Source organism: Monodelphis domestica, chromosome 1, assembly GCF_027887165.1.
Source record: "Monodelphis domestica isolate mMonDom1 chromosome 1, mMonDom1.pri, whole genome shotgun sequence".
In the NCBI taxonomy this organism is placed as follows: domain Eukaryota; kingdom Metazoa; phylum Chordata; class Mammalia; order Didelphimorphia; family Didelphidae; genus Monodelphis; species Monodelphis domestica.
Genome location: NC_077227.1, coordinates 760,611,239 through 760,627,135, shown reverse-complemented (window position 1 = coordinate 760,627,135; position 15,897 = coordinate 760,611,239). Strand labels below are relative to the sequence as shown.

The 15,897-nt window shown below is 44.1% G+C and overlaps 2 protein-coding genes across 11 annotated transcripts in view; one reads left to right on the top strand and one right to left on the bottom strand.

The window, feature by feature from the left end:
- The window catches only part of LOC103094333 (zinc finger protein 850-like), a 293,282-nt gene that overhangs the window by 158,833 nt on the left and 118,552 nt on the right, over positions 1-15,897 (bottom strand). The window lies entirely within an intron of this gene.
- Positions 1-15,897, top strand: part of LOC100009932 (zinc finger protein 420-like) — a 50,274-nt gene that overhangs the window by 3,142 nt on the left and 31,235 nt on the right. For 4 of the 6 annotated variants that reach the window (XM_056825096.1, XM_056825101.1, XM_056825102.1 and 1 more), the window contains exons 2-3: positions 788-912; positions 6,255-6,359. In XM_056825096.1, coding sequence (XP_056681074.1) covers positions 808-912; positions 6,255-6,359 — 210 coding nt within the window. In that variant the 5' untranslated portion in view covers positions 788-807. Of the gene's footprint in view, positions 1-787; positions 913-6,252; positions 6,360-15,897 lie in introns of those variants that run through there. The other 2 variants (XM_056825098.1, XM_056825099.1) reach the window with 2 other exon arrangements.

The window sequence follows — 15,897 nt, the reverse complement described above, 5'->3', positions numbered from 1 at the left end:
CACCTGGTGCAGGATAAGTATTCCAGGAATTAGGGTGAGATGAATAGTTCCACGAAATGTAGATGGGCACCTGGGGTAAGATAATGATTCAGGCATCATCCAGGTTCATGGAATGCTCAGCAACAGTGTCTGCCAGCAAAGATATGTATTAGTTTGAGAGGCCTAAAGAAGGAGAGGGAGAGGGTACTTGGGCTTGTTCTCAAGTAGACTTGAGTTTTCAACCTCTTGAAGGAGGGCACTCAGAGCTTTATCTTAGGTGGGCCCCAAGTTATCCGCCTCTGACCAGGGCTGGTATTTGGGGGCAAGGTTGCTGCTGTGTGTTGGGTTGGTTGGTAGTTAGTTGCTGAAATATCAAGGCAGGACTGAGGTTACCGAGAGGAGTTTTTGGCTTTTGCCTTTAGAGGGCTTTTGGGTTTTGGTTGGGGCTGTTAGGTATTTTTCTTTCTCGAAATTTTCAGAAGGTGGCTGGTCTTTGTTGACTGACCTTTTGGATTAAACACTGATTGAGTTGGTTTTGATTGGGCTAGATTGGGTTGGAACTTTGTGGGATGGTTGTCATTGCAGTAAATATAGGTAGATATAGGCAGTTTTAAGTGGTTTTAGGATAACTAGTATTGATATTATATAGAAATACATAAAATACATTTATATAGAAATAGAAATTTTCTTTCTCTACCTTTTTCTTGTATTTCTTTTACTATATTCATTTTGCTATATTCTTTTACTATCTCTATTTTAATTAAAAGCTGCTCCCTTATTTTGTCAAAACTCCTAATTTAACTCTTAGAGAGACAAGCCTGGGAAAAGATGGAGGAACTTCAGCAAATGGACTCACTGGGGCTACTTTGCTGCCTCTACAGGGAGCCTGGAGTCCCAGAGATGACCTTTGAGAGAGACGGACTCCCAGCCCAGGTAAGTGCATTCTAGCCCTAGATCAGAGCCTCCTCAGCCTGGGAGGCTGAGGCTGGGAAGCTGCTCCCTCCTTCCTACTAGGCCACTAGTCCCCACATCCAAGGCAGGAGGAACAGCCCTTCTCGGCTTTGGTTTTGATTCCTTGGCCCTTGGGAAGCTCAGACCCGAAAAGTTCACGCCAGGCCCTGGACACAAGTAAGCGCTGAGAATAACCACTGATTCCTTCTTTTTCCCTGTCTCGGGATCATGTCTTTGCTCTTTCTGCTTGCCTGGCCACACTCACACCCTCTTTCTCTTTTTGTTATCATCTATTCCCTCTTGAGTCTGCCCTGGAGCAGAGCCTGAGGGTGTCCCCGTGTTCTGTGCTATCCTCAGGGAAGACATTGTGCCCTGGTGCTGCTCACTGCTTTCTGCCCCAAGTCCTTGAGTCTTCCCAGGTCTCTCTGGCTCCTTCTTCTCTCCCCCTTCTTAGCCCAACTCAGCCAGTGTGTAGGAAAACCCTGGTGTGTGCCAGGCAATGCTCTGCCCAAAGGAAGGAAGAAGCCATCAGCCACCCTCCAGGCCCCCTCTAGTCTGACTGTGCTCAGCTACTGTGTCCAGACCAGCTCTGCAGGCAAGATTTAGGGAGGCATTGTGGGAGGGACGGCTCAGGGTTCTAGGGAGATCATTGGTTCCTGAGGGGAGGATTCAGCTGGCACTCAAAGTAAGCTCCGAGGACAGAGGCAGAGACAGGAGGAAGAACATTCCCGTCAAGGAGACAGACAGTCTCTGGAAAGGCCCAGAATCAGACCTTTAAAGGGTAAATATTATGGTTGAGACTGAAAAAATCTAAATTTAAATGGTCCCAAGGGAAATCTGAAATAATAAAATACCCAAGTCAGCTGCCAAATTTTTATGGTGATTTAATTACAACAGGAGGAAGAAAATATGAGAGGGAGAGAGACAGACAGACAGAGGCACAGAGAGACAGACAGAGAGAGCCAGACAACCAGACAGAGGGACAGACAGAGAGACAGACAGACAGACAGACAGACAGACAGAGACACAGAGGGACAGACAGAGACAGAGAGAGAAGGAAAGAAGTTTAACTCAGAACCACTCTGGCTCAGGTGAGCCAAAGCAGATGTTAAGGCCTTGGAAAGCCAAGGCAGAGAAAGGGTTCAGTCCTTATCACTCACATGACCAATCTGAAGGAAAGCTGTCTGTGGCTCCTCCAAGCTCAAGCTCCAGGATCTAAGTGAACTCTAGCCTTCTCCACAGGAAGTCCCGAGAACTCCAGAGGCTGTTCTCTACCTCACTTCCTGCATCTCACATGAGCCAATGGTGGCTCTCGCTTGACCTAGGACCGCCCAGAGGTCTGTCCTTCTCTGCACATGTCTGTTGAAGGCCATATTCTCAAATAATTTAATCTTGAGTTTTGCTGCAGCCCTTCCTGATCTTGTTACCCTGAGTAGGGTGGAGACTGTAGTTCCCCCGACATGAGTCTGTTATTCCAAGTGTCTCTATTGTTATTGATCAGGAAATAGCTAAATCCCATCTTCTAAGGAATGGCCTGATTAGGGTGGAGCAGTTTTGAAATTCACAGACCATAGAAGGTCCTATGAGTCAGGAACCCAGTCTCCCTGGCTCATAGGAGGAGGAAGGAGGTGTGAGCGAAGAGAAAGAGGCTGGGCAGGTCAGTATATGCCAGTGGAACCTGTTGTAGGAATGGTCAGGGTTGTAAGGGGGGAAAGGGGTTATTTATTAAAAAGGTTGGACTGGATTATATTTAAAAATATGGTCACCAAGAATTTATATTAATTCCAAAGAGATTGATTTATAGTTTATTTACTAAATATAGGAAGAGTGAAGTAAGCAAATCAGAGAGAGGATAGGGTAAGATCTCTAGGCTAAGCACTAAGTCATTTGCTCCTGGCCCCTGGCTCGACCTGGGCAAGGAGAGTTAGTCCTTCGGGAAGAGGCATTGGCCCTTGTAGTCAAAGACCTGGGGATGTGACGAGGTAGGTCTCTCCTGAGGCTGCTCTCTTCAGAAAATTCAATATGAACGGAGGCAGCCTTTTTGCTCGGCACGTGTCAGTCCAGAGGAAGAGATTTAAGAACAGCCTCAGCAGCAGCCGGGTCTCAGGTCCAGGCAGCAGATTCTTCTTCAGCCTCCACTCCAAGGAGAACTCCAAGTAAAAACTCCACTCAGGAAGTTGTAAAGGCACTTTCTTTTGTGTCACTTCCTGTGCTTTCCCCTAATCTTACGCCGACCAATCACAGTTGGGGCAGTCAGTTTAATTCTGAATTGTCACTCCCTATTGCGCACGTGGATCACGGACCTCCCCCACTCAAGTGTGAATGGGTTGTTTATACCTTTTGTGATTGACCCTAAGAACATGGGCAAGGGAGTTCATTTCATTTTCACAATCAGGGGAGAGTTCATTTTAATCTTGACAGGGTCCTTGCCAGTGATAGCCAGAATCAGGTGGCTGGGGAAGCCCCCCAGAGAGCCATTCCAGTGTGTCCGCCCCACACTGAGCTCCCTGACCCGGAGAGAGTCCAAGGAGTTTCGGGTGACCCCAGGATGGGCCCTCGCACAGGAATGGGGTCTTTTTGTCAGGAGAGGTGCTTTGACTACTCTTGGCCAGCAGCTGGGGACATTCCTTCTCTCTTGAATTCTTCTGGTCTCGTCCTTCCCTTGGTGGACAGGCTGAAGAGAAACGGTCAGGCTTCTGGAAGGCCTGGGAGTTTTCTTTTGAAAATGGGGTTTGGAAGGTCCTGAGGGAAACATCCTGGGCTTATGAGAAAGGCATCGGGCTCGGTGGCAAAGAATGGGACGCAGACAGCCTGGATTGCTGTGTGTATTCCTAAAAATTCGCTCTCAGCAATCTGCGTAATGACCTCTGGGGTGAAATTTCTTCTTCTCATCATTTCACAGTTGAGGAAACCAAGGCAAAGAGGCGTTAAGATTCTGTGCTGAAGTTTAGTAATCAAATGTTTCCATTTTGGGTCATGGTCTCTCTCTAGAGATTGGCTAAGCATTTGTGTCCTAGAACTGCAAAGTAAAACACCTCTGAGGCCCCCTCTCATGCCTGTGCATTTGGCCATTGTGCCAGAAAAGAGAAAATGATCGCTTTGGAGATGTGTGAAAGCTGTGACACTCGTGCATTGTTGGTGGCCTTGTCATCCACCCATTGACCATTTGGGGCTGTTCACATATTTACAGCTATGGTTTTTTACACACTTTGTTAATGGAAATAGCTGGGCATAGGTTTAAAGTCTCTTCCTCATTCCAAGTCCTGACCAGTGTCCTAACCGTCAGTCATCTCCCTCACCGCCGGTGAGCGAGCTCTGCCCCCTCTCTTTGAGTGAAGTTCGTGGACGTCCACTCTGGTTACGGAGCGTTCCGATGGACCTCTCGTGTACCTCTGAAAGACCTTCTGGCTCCAAGCACGTGCCGTCTTTCACGTTCTAAGAGGAGGTGCTGAGCGTTGGAAACGAAAGGGAAGTGTGAGAGGAAGGAGCCGGCGAGGACGGATAGGCCCGTTGCCAACGGGGGGCCGTCCCCTGTGCCGCGAGTTTGCTTCCGAAGAAGGGCTCAAGCCCGCTCGAGTTCCGTTCGTGCTGGATCGGGGTTGGCAGCACCTTCTCCAAAAGGGTCCCTTTCTTCATTCGGGATGTTGGCACGCTTCTCTTCTTGGAATGTCTCCCAAAGGTTTTAAATCTTGGGTTTTAGGCTAATGGCACAGTCCCCACCTGAGGAGGGTGTTGGCCAACACCAGAATCACCCTGAGGTGCACGGCTGACTTGTGAGGTGTGGGAAACAATTGTCCCAACTAAAAGAGCAGAAATTAAATTCTGTATAAAACAAGGAGTACAGAAATGATAAGAAATGGAAATCTGATGTCTATAAGATTCTGAGTCAGAAAGAGGATACGTCTCCAGCTCGTCCTTGTCATCCTTTCCCGCTCGCCCGTTAGGCAGCCATAACGCACCTTCCCTATTGGCAGCCGGGACGACAGGAAATGGCCCAAGGATGAGAGAAGGGATGGATTTCCACGGCAAATGGGAAAACCATCGCCTGCTCTGAGTTGACCTTCGCCGTCGGGGACGGGGAGCCGGGCCGACAGCCAGGCTGAGGCACTTAGTCGCGCAAGGACGCCTGCGTCTTGGCATGGGTCAGGCGCCGCAGCCTCGCTTCTCCCACGAGGTTCGCGCCCGTCCGTCCTCCTGGATCGGTGCGGGCCTTCCTGACCTCGTGCCGCTCGTCGCCGTATGTCGCCTCCGTCGTTCCCGTCTCTGAAATCGGACACAGCCGCTCGTTGCGGCCCCGGACGTTCATCATCTACGGCAGGCTTCCGAGGCCTAGAGCTTTGGGGTACGCACAGCCGCCGGTGCTCATAGATACTGCGTGCTGCTCCTTCACGTCAAGAGCGTAAATGCGGATTTCCTGTGCTTCGGGTATTATCAAGGATTGGGAAAAGGGGGAAACAAGAGAGCAAGATAAGGAAAAAGTTCTGAAAACATGATTTCATAGTTCACAATTCATGCAACAGTCATTGGCCAAGCAGGGCACAACGCTGAGGCCGGCCCAGCGGCGGCTTCCAGAACCTCTCTGTTCTCAGGATTCCAGGAAGCTTGGTCTGAGCATTTCCTGTGGGGCGTGAAGCAGCTGGCGCACGCCAGCCTTGTGCCACCTACTGAGCTGATGCCCTCTTGGACGGAGGGAGAGGTTTGGGGCATGGAGGGGCGAATTGTGGAAACACTCTTCATTTTGTGCCTCAGTGCTAGAGCTGGCTCTGTTCCCTTCCATTCCGTGGGGAGCCTGTCCAAATTCTGTCGGGTGAGGAAAGGTCAGGCCGTCGGGAGAACTGGGAGAAAGCTGCGTGGCATTCTTTATACCTCCCCGCCTGCTGGGAAACGGGCCCAGACTCTCAATGGGTCTTATCCGCAAACAGGGTCTGTATTGATCAACTAGGCATTGCTTCCAATTGTTTATAGATATTGGGAAGGAGGGGACCCCTTTTCTTGGAACTTCCTCTGTCTCTCTTCCCTCTACTGACGTGGCAAACCCTTAATCTTTTCTCCAATTTGAAAGCAGATGACCCAACAATGGATTGTTTCCTTTGCATTCATCGGTCCGATTTATTCATCTCTTTCAAGGTAAATGAATCTCTTTCCCCCCTGATTTTGAGGTCCAGCCCTAAGCCCAGGAAAGGGCCTGGTCCTTATTGGTCTGGCAGTTGGCCTACACTGCTTTAATAAATGGATGTGTTCAGAAGAACAGAGCTTTGATTCCTCAAACATTTCATCTTTCACGTGTCACAGTTAACCTCTCTATTTTCTTCTGCCTTTGCCAGGAAATATGGTCCCTGCCGGCACCAAGTCTCTCTGGCCTCCGTGTGAGTCCTCGTCTCCCTTTACCCACAAGAACATTCATCAGTGGAACTTCCTTCCACTTCAAGGTAGGACCTCCCTCCTTTTTCCATCTTCTCAGGCTTTGCCTTCTCTCTCTGAGATGATAAGAGACCACCCTCTGAGCCCTCCTTCCCTCAGTGTTCTCAGGCAGTCTTTAATGCTTTGGGCCCGCTCTCTCCTCCTTGATATTCTCTTCTCTAGGATTTTAGGACACGGCTCTCTCTCTCCTCATTTAGCTCCCACTTCTCTGTCCTGTGATTCTCTGTCTTCTCTGCTGGTTCCTCCTCTAGATCTTGTAACAGTAGGGTGAGGGTGAGGAGTTCCCCCAGTCCTGTCTTTGGCCCTCAACTCTCCTCCCTCTGAATTTCTTTACTTGGTGATCTCATCACTTACCAGGGAGGCAGCATCATCCCTCTGCTGATGAGTTTCAGATCTACATGTTCTGCCTTCATTTCTGTGCTGACCTCCAGTCTTTCATCTCAAATTTCCTCACAGGGATTTCACACTAGGTGACCAGGAGACATCTTGAGCTCAGTGTGTCCCAAACACATTGTTCTCTCTCACCTAGAGAGAACCCCACCTTCTCTATAGCTCCTCCTTGTCCCTCTGAGCCCAAACTGAGAAGCCCCCCTTGACTCCTTCCCGTCCCATAACCACATATCCAATATGGCACCAGGACCACTTTCACCCTTGTAGCATCTCTCCAATACGCCCCCTTCTGTCCTGTGTCACTGCCATCCTCCTGGTGGAGGCCGACATCACCTCCCTCCTGGACTATTAAGACAACCTGCTGCTGGGTCTGTCTGCCACAAGGCTCTCCCCACTCCAAGGCCTGCTCCATTCTCCCACCAGGGTGATTTTCCTACAGCTCAGTTCTGATTGTGTCACTCTACTCTGTCAGCCCCAATGGCTTCCGATTCCTTCCAGGATCAAATGCAAGCCATTCTGTTTGGTGTTCAAAACCTTCTTTCTCATCTTCCTATTCATTACTCCCTGGTCTGTATTCTTGGATCTAGGGAACCTGGCCTCCAGGATTCCTGCAGCTGTAGACTTTAGAAATAGTCCTTTACTTTCTGTCTTAGAATTAGTGGTAAGCATCTGTTGTGAGGCAGAAGGTGGCCCAGAGGTAGGTAATTGGGGGTAAGTGGCTTGCCCAGGGTCACATAGTGTATATTTTAAAAATTAATGTCCCATACTCCAAGTATTATTTAGTAATATTTATTAAATATTGAACTTGAGGCAAAGGGATAGTACAAAGGCCAGAGCACTGAAAGAACTCCTCTAGCCTCCAAGTGGAAAAGAGAGAGCCCGGAGCCTCACGAACAACGTAATCATGCATGTACTTGAAAGGGGATTGTGTGAAATGTAGTCCTGGACACAACGTTCTAATTAATACCTTCATCTCTGTGATCCTTTGGGAGATCAGTCTCCTGAATGGATCATGACAACCTAACCTACTTATAACTTTAACTAGAGGTACATACAAATATTGCAGTTCTAAAAGGGAAATTACAATAATTTGGGGATAAGAAGGAAATAAAGTTTAAAAAACCAATATTGGGTGCATTGACAAAACCAATTAGGAGGCAGTCACCTTTGGCATAAGAGTGTACATTCAAATCAAAAGCATTTCAAACCCCCATAGTTCAACTTCACATCCCAATGTTCACTCTGGATCTTCTGGTGTAGCATTTGGTGTCTGCGGGAATCTTCGTTGTTCACCTTCTGGATGCTGGAAGGTAGTCTCTTGTTTTAAATTAGGCCAAAATTCAAATCAAAGTTCACAAAAATAGCATAGTCCCCCCTCCCCCTGAGGTGAATAATTAATAAATAATAAAAGGAGGGTACAGGGTGACACATAGGAATTACACAACAGGGATACGTGGTCGAGTCATAAGGCTATATGAGTCAATTATCAAAACCGTCAAAGAATCCAAAGAATTTAAAAATAAAACTTGAATGAAATATAGAATATTTTTTAAAAACTTGAAAGTTTTGGGAAAAATGTAAAAAGAAAAAATTCACAAATCACAACAGGTTCTTATAGCGATCCATGTCCCATAAGCGTGCAATAACAATCACTAACCCAATTTATCAGTCTGGACTACAGTAAGTTGTCACATCATGAAAAAGAATAGAAAAAAAGAGACTAGATTTTGAAACAAATGGGAAATAGCCTTCCCCACTTCGACCCTTTTCTTTGCTTTTCAGGATAATGGAGCCAGAACAATCGATGTTATGTGCTTGCTATAGAGTGTGGTACAAGGAAGTCCTGCGTTTAACATGTGTTAAACAGCCTCAACCTCAAGTCTCACACATGATCAAGTTATTGTGCTTTTTCGTGCAGAATGTCATCAATCCTCATAGGATTGACTTGCTTTCTTTTACCTTTTGTGCATTTTGGGGACTTTGCAGGTCAAAATCTGTGCTCCTTTGTGGTCTATTTCTACTTGGATTAGATATAGTCATCAATCAAAAGGCTCATAATATTTAAATAACTAGTGGCAGGTTGTCATAGTCTAATGCTTTTTGGGTATGCTTTTGTATGCTATGTAAATGGACATCTTAGCATATTCTGCAAAAAGTAAAAATAATTTTAAAAGTTCTTTTAAATACTAGTGACATGTGCTTTAAATACAAAAAATGAGAGAAAAAATAAAATACTGTGGCCAATGTAGGAAGAAAACAAAAATACTAAAATTGCTTACATTTCACAATTACAGAGGTAAAGCATAGAGGCTAGTTTTCAAAATATAAGATTCATTTCCTCTCTGACTTACCATGATCCACAGTCTGAGTGCAAATGAGGAAGATAAATCAGTAATACATTCAAGAAAATAGAAAGAAATTAGAAAAGGTACAAAATGTTTCAAAAGACACATCAAGTCAATATAGGTTGCTAATACAGATTTTCTTCTTTGAGGTAGTATGTTTTGCCCTACAAGGGCAATTTATTCAAGTACAAGGATCAGCCAAATAAAGTGCAACAAAATAGTACAAATCCAGTAATAAAGATATCTTATCACAATCAGTAGTCAAATACAATCAGCACAAGCAATTATTTATTAACGAAAGGCACTCGTTTTACATGGCTTTGATTCCACAAGTCCCTTTCTCCAGTTTTTATGGCTCCTGGTATAGTCAGTAGGACTTGATATGGTCTGTCATAAGCAGATTGTAAACCCAGGCCATTTGGAATTCTTTATGTACACACTATCACCTGAGTTTAAATCATGAAGCAAGAAGTCAGTGGGGCCTGCCTGAACAGCAGCTCCAGAGTCGTGGAGTTCTCGCAATTCTGTTTGTAATTGTCTGATGTATGTCACAATGGTTGTATCCCCTCTTCACAACGAGGTTGTAGGCAGGGATAAATGGTTGTGCCTGAACAAATGGTGGCTGTCCAAATGGCATCTCCAGTGGTGAGATGGGTCTGCTTCTTAGATAAAGTAGGGCCAGAGGTTGAATTTTGGGCCACGTTAAATGAGTGTGCATAATTTGCTAGTCATGGTTTTAAGTTCTTTATTCATTCTTTCAACTTGGCCAGATCTCTGGGGAGGCGATGGTGTATGAAATTTAGGAGTAATCCCCAAAACACGAAGACATTTGAGATAAGACTGAATCAATAACATAACTTCCTTTATCTGAATCAGTACGTGCTGGCAGGCCAAAACGAGGAATAATTTCTTTCAAAAGGACTTTGGCAACAAAAGCCGCTGTGGCATGAGCAGTAGGAAATAGCTTCTGGCTATGACCAGACAAAATGTCCACTGTCCATCTTTTGGCATAGAGATAAAGTCAATTTGTAAATGCTCAAACAGTGTGTAAACAAGATGTCCACCATCGGCTTTTTCTTGAAATGTGTGTTGATTAAAGACCTGGCATGTAGGACAAGCTGTACATATTTTAGAGGCAATTGTTATTCCAGGTGCTATCCATAATTTTAACAGCCTGCAATGCCTTGTGTTCCGAAATGACCATATTTGTGAATGGAGTGACAGATTTGATTATTGAAGGCTCTAGGGAGCATGGGTTTGCCCCCTGGTGGTACCCCTACTCCATTCATCTGTTTGGCTTTAAACTTTTCCTTCAGTTTTCCCCACTTCCTTGTCATTATAGGAAAGGGATAGATCCAAATCATCAGTCATTTTTAGTGGCACAATTCATTCAGGTCCTTCTAAGGCTTCTAGTTTGGCTATATCTGCGTGGCTATTTGCCACGGAGACGAGGTCAGTGCCCCCTGTGTGTGCAGAGCATTGAACGACACCTATGGATCTGGGGAGCTGGATGGCAGAGAAGTTCAGTAATAAGGTTTGCGTTGGCAATACATTTTTCCAGCCAATGTCAAGAATCCTCTCTGAAACCATAACATGCCAATGGTATGACATGCCAAATATGTAGCGGGAGCCTTTGTAAATTGTGACCTTTTTATCCTTGCAATGATACAGGCCTGTTTCAAAGCTATGAGTTTTGTGCACTTAATACTTGAGAATAGGAAAGCTAACTAGAGTATCAAATGCAGTAAGTACTGCAGTTTTATAGTGCACACCATCCCTCATAAATGAAGAACCATCTGTGAATACTATTGAATCCGAATTATCCAGAGGGGTGTCTAGTAAGTCATTATGGATTGATCAGCAAGGAGAACTCTACAGCATTTTAGTATGATATGTTCATTATTCAACAGGGTTCTCTCATATCTTGTAATCCTTTGTTCAGTAAATGTCTGTGTCCTTTATCTTAATAACAATGCTTTGACCTCGTATGGACACATTATGGTCAGAGAGCATCCCAATACTAGATCAGCATATTTGCTTACTAATAAAGCTGTGGCTGCTACTCCTCAAAGGCATGTTTGTATGTGGTGCTCCTGAAGCTCCTGGGTCTAGCTGGGCCGAATAATAGGCTATTGAGTGTTGATCAGATCCCAAAAGTTGAGTTAGAACACCTGAAGCCACCTCTTTTTGTTCATGGACATATAAGGTAAATGATTTATCATCATTTGGGATGTTTAGAGCAGGGGCAGACAGGATAGCTTTTTTAAATTTGAAAGAACTTTCAGGTGTTCCTTTTCCAATTTAAGTGGTTCAGGTACTGAATTTATTGTAAGTGATACAAGGGGTTTAGTTATTTCCCCATAGCAAGGGGTCCCCTGCCAACAAAATCCCTTTGCTTCTGGAATCGCGCTCAATTGCTTTTTAGTGGTAGGAGCACTTAATTTTTAGATATTTTCAACATGCTTAGGAGAAATTAAACAGGACCTAGTAATAAAAATGAAGCCTACATATTGTACCTTGGGAGAGACACCACTGAACTTTGTCTTTGTAGACTTTGTGGCCTCTCTTATGTAGCTCTAAAAGGAGGTGCTTGCTATCTTCTTGGCATGCTTCAGCATTTGGTGAAGCCGAGAACAAATCATCCATATACTGAATTAAAAAGCTGTATTAAAATTTTATGACATCTGTATTGTTGTAGTGAAAATTTCACCTTTTTAGATTGTTGTAATATTGAACAAGGGCCGCCAAGGAATTTACTTATGAAATTCCTAAAATGAAACAATCAAGTCAGAATGGAGTTTATGGAGGTTTAATCACAATGGGAGTAGGGAAAAGGAGAGGGAGAGAAGGAGAGAGGAGAAAAGGGAAAGGGGTTACTCAACCTCTGACCAAGGCAGAGGGAGTTTAGGCCCAAAGGGCCAAGGTGGAAGGAATCAGTCCTTGACTCACATGACCGATCTGAAGAGAAGCTGTTTGCGGGCCTCCTCCCTGTCCAAGCTCCTCACATGAACTGCCATCTCGCCCTGTCCATAGGAAGTGAGCGAATTCCCGAGGCTGCTCTCTCTGTCACTTCCTGTGCCTCACAAGTGCCAATGGTGGCTCAAGCTTGGCTTAGGACAGCCCAGGTGGGCAGTTAGTTATTTCTGATTTGTCATTGACTAGCACATGCCTGTGTAGTGGGTGTGCACAATTTTGGGTGCTAGACCAAGATGGACACTTTTAAAATTCACAGTATCAACAGATAAGAATTATGTAAACAAAGTTGGGCTCTCCACTAACCTCTGAGGCAAACGAGGCCAGTTTCTCTGAGAACCCTTTCTGGTGAAATCAAAGATATGCCTGGAATTTTCATGTATAGGCATAGAAAAGTAAGCTGAGCACAAGTCCACTACTGTAAAGTATGTAGCTGTACTAGGAATAGAAGAAATAAAAGTGTTTGTATTGGAAACTAGAGGGTGTCTCTTTATAACGTGATTGTTCACAGCTCTCAAATCCTGGACAAATCAATAGAGATGCTTGCCATCGAGCCCCAATTTTGGCTTTTTAACAGGCAAGTTGGACATATTGTATTCAGATTTACAGGGAATTATGATTCCAGTGACCTAGAGCTATCTGCAGAGCAAGTTGTTGTGGCTCTAAGTTTGTATAAAAGATCTTTGCCCAGCAAATTTATGGTGGAGCCAGACATTAAGAGGAAAGAGTGTTTCACACTAAGGGGTCCTAGGGACACTATTCGAGGGGAAAGCTTAAAACCTTTAGGGGTGTCCCTAAAACCCCCTCTACATATATTGAGCCAATGGAACTGCAATCTGAATTGGGTGTACCCTTCAATACAGACCTGGAAGCTCCAGTGTCCAAAAGATAATCACAATAGTTGTTAACCTTAAATGTTACATGGTTCTCAGTAATGGGGGGGGGGGGCAGCGGTGGATAGGGACAGGAAGTTCTTTGAGTCATGACTGTTTTAGAATTGATACAGTGGGATACTAAGTACCTATAAAGGTGGGGCAACTTGTAAACTACTTAAACCTAAAAGGGTGATAACTTATTCAGAGGTTTTCTCTAATGAAATTTGTCAACACAGCAACATAGCAGCATTTTTTTCCTCACTTACTAAAGAGATTAAAACTACTCAGCTGTGAATTCAAAATGGGCAGTCCTTTAGAAACATCTACAGTGATTGGTAGATATAAGGACTTAGGGGAGGTGACAGAGAAGATTTTGCCCTTAAAAATAAGAGCTCAGGGAAGAGCTGGGGGTCATTCTGAAACATTCAGATTGGAGAGACTCATTCTGAGGAGACTGATTCTGAAACATTCATATGGAGGAGGGAGGTGGTGAAAGCAGCTGAGATGCTTCTTCTGGCCTGGTGTCATTAGAAATCCTTACTTAGACAGATCTTATGGTGAGTTATAAAAAAACTGACTGATTTCTCTTTTAAGACTCAGGTGTAGGCCATATTGGCTTGAGGCCCTTCATACTTATTCCTTTCTTACTCTCTCTCTCTTTCTTTGATTACTCATTGTATTGTTAATTAAAATCTCTATAAAACCCAATTGACTTGGGTATTTGAGTAATTGGGAATATTTCCCTGGCGACCACCTTATATTTGATTTTAAACCCAAGACACTGTAGTGAAACATATTTCTGCAGTCAAACTTACCCTCTCTTATATCTATCACAATTTATATCTTCCACTATTTTAACCACTACAATTTATGACCTCAACCATTTTAAATCTCACAAATCATTATTGTAATTATTATTTCTATAATTGTTCCTATAAGAATTTTTCAAGTGGATAGTATTTACTAATCCTTTCACTCAAAGAAGTAAGTTGTTGTTTTTGGCATGGTTTCCATGAAATTATTAGTCTCTTCCTGTTTTTCTTTGGGGGTTGTAGAGACATTGACAGCAGTTCTCCTCAATTCATAAAGATCCATCTGAGGTCACAGTAGGCAATGTGTTTTAAAACAATGCTAGACCACCCAGCAAGAGTTGTTGACAAAGTGCTGCCTCATTTGCTTAATATTCCTTTCTTTAGAAATATCAAGGTTCAGGTACCAACCCCCAAGCTCAATGAGCTTATCCATGAATTGTGAGGTTGTCTCATCATCAGATTGTTTAATGCGTTCAAATTTGGACCATATCTTCGGAGCATTGTCACATTGCCTTTAGAATGGCCTCTCTACAATGATATAATTGCAAATGGTCCCTGGGGTTGTTATAATCCCATTCAAGATCATGAGATGGCCAGTGTGCTGCAATGAGCCCTCAGACTTTGTTAACATGAGAGATGATCTTATTTTTCTCATGTTCTGTTAGAAAAGTGTTGAGGAATTTTCAACATCCTTATAAGACATTATATTGATAAAATACATTAGCCATGTTTTTATTACCATAATTGGCTTGTCCTCAAAACAAAGAACATCATATTTTAATTCTTTTATTTCTTGCAGACTGAAAGGTATATGGTGTCTTAGGTTTACCACATCCCCATTGTGTTCTATTTCTGGCACTGCCCTTAATAGATAAAGGCTTTCATAGGAATCGTTCAATAGTTGTTGTACCTCAGAAGTGTGAAGGGTGAATATTATGGTTGAGACTGAAAAAAAATCTAAATTTAAATGGTCGTCAAGGGAAATCCTGAATAATAAAATACCCAAGTCAGCTGCCAAATTTTTATGGTGTTTTAATTAAAACTAGAAGAAGAAAATATTAGGGGGAGAAAGAGAGAGAGAGAAGGAAAGAAGCTTAGCTCAGAACCCCTCTGGCTCAGGATGAGCCAAAGAGGGCATTAAGGCCTTGGAGAGCCAAGGCAGGGAAAGAGATCAGTCCTTATCACTCATGTGACCAATCTGAAGGAAAGCAGTCTGCGGGGCTCCTCCAACCTCAAGCTCCAGCCTCGAACTGAACTCTAACCCTCCTCACAGGAAGTCCCGAGAACTCCAGAGGCTGTTCTCTACCTCACTCCCTGCATCTCACATGTGCCAATGGTGGCTCAAGCTTGACTTTGGACCGCCCAGAGGTCTGTCCTTTTTTTGCACATGACTGTTGAAGGCCATATTCTCAAATAATTAAATCTTGAGAATTAAATCCTTCCTAATCTTGTTACACTGAGTAGGGTGGAGAATGTAGTTTCCAAGATCTGATTCTGTTATTCCAAGTATCTCTATTGTTATTGATCAGGAAATAGCTAAATCTGATCTTCTAAAGAATGGCCTGAATAGGGTGGAGGAGTTTTGAAATTCACAGAAGTTGACTGTGGGGATACTGAGGCAGCATGAGTAGAAACAGATATGGTAGGAGGACAGAATTTCCTTGGGGCTGGGATTGGTTGTGGTGTGGGAGAAGAGACAGGAGAGTATGGTGCATTGGAAGAAGGATCAGGGGAGATAAGGTTAACCAGGAATTGCAGAGCACGAGAGAGATGTTACAGAGTATGAGAGAGCAGGATCTTATTATATTTAAATTAATATCTACAAGTTCTTGTTTTCCATGAAGTTTATTAATTACCTGAGATTGAAAAGGTAGCTAAGCATAGGTTTAAAGTCTTTCTTCCTCTAAGTCTATCCACATGTAGCCCATCCTGCTGCATCCTCCATCTGACCATCCTACTTTCTCCGGGGAAGTAGAGTGATCAAAAAGACTGAGGTGGGCTCCACCCACCCTCATTTGTTTACATTCATGGACACAGAGCTGGCATGTGAAAACTGATGATGAACCAGGTTGGCAATCCAGGAGGGGGAGGGAATGAAATCTAATCCCCCTGGGATCCTTTGGGAGACTAGTCTCCCAATGGATCATTTAA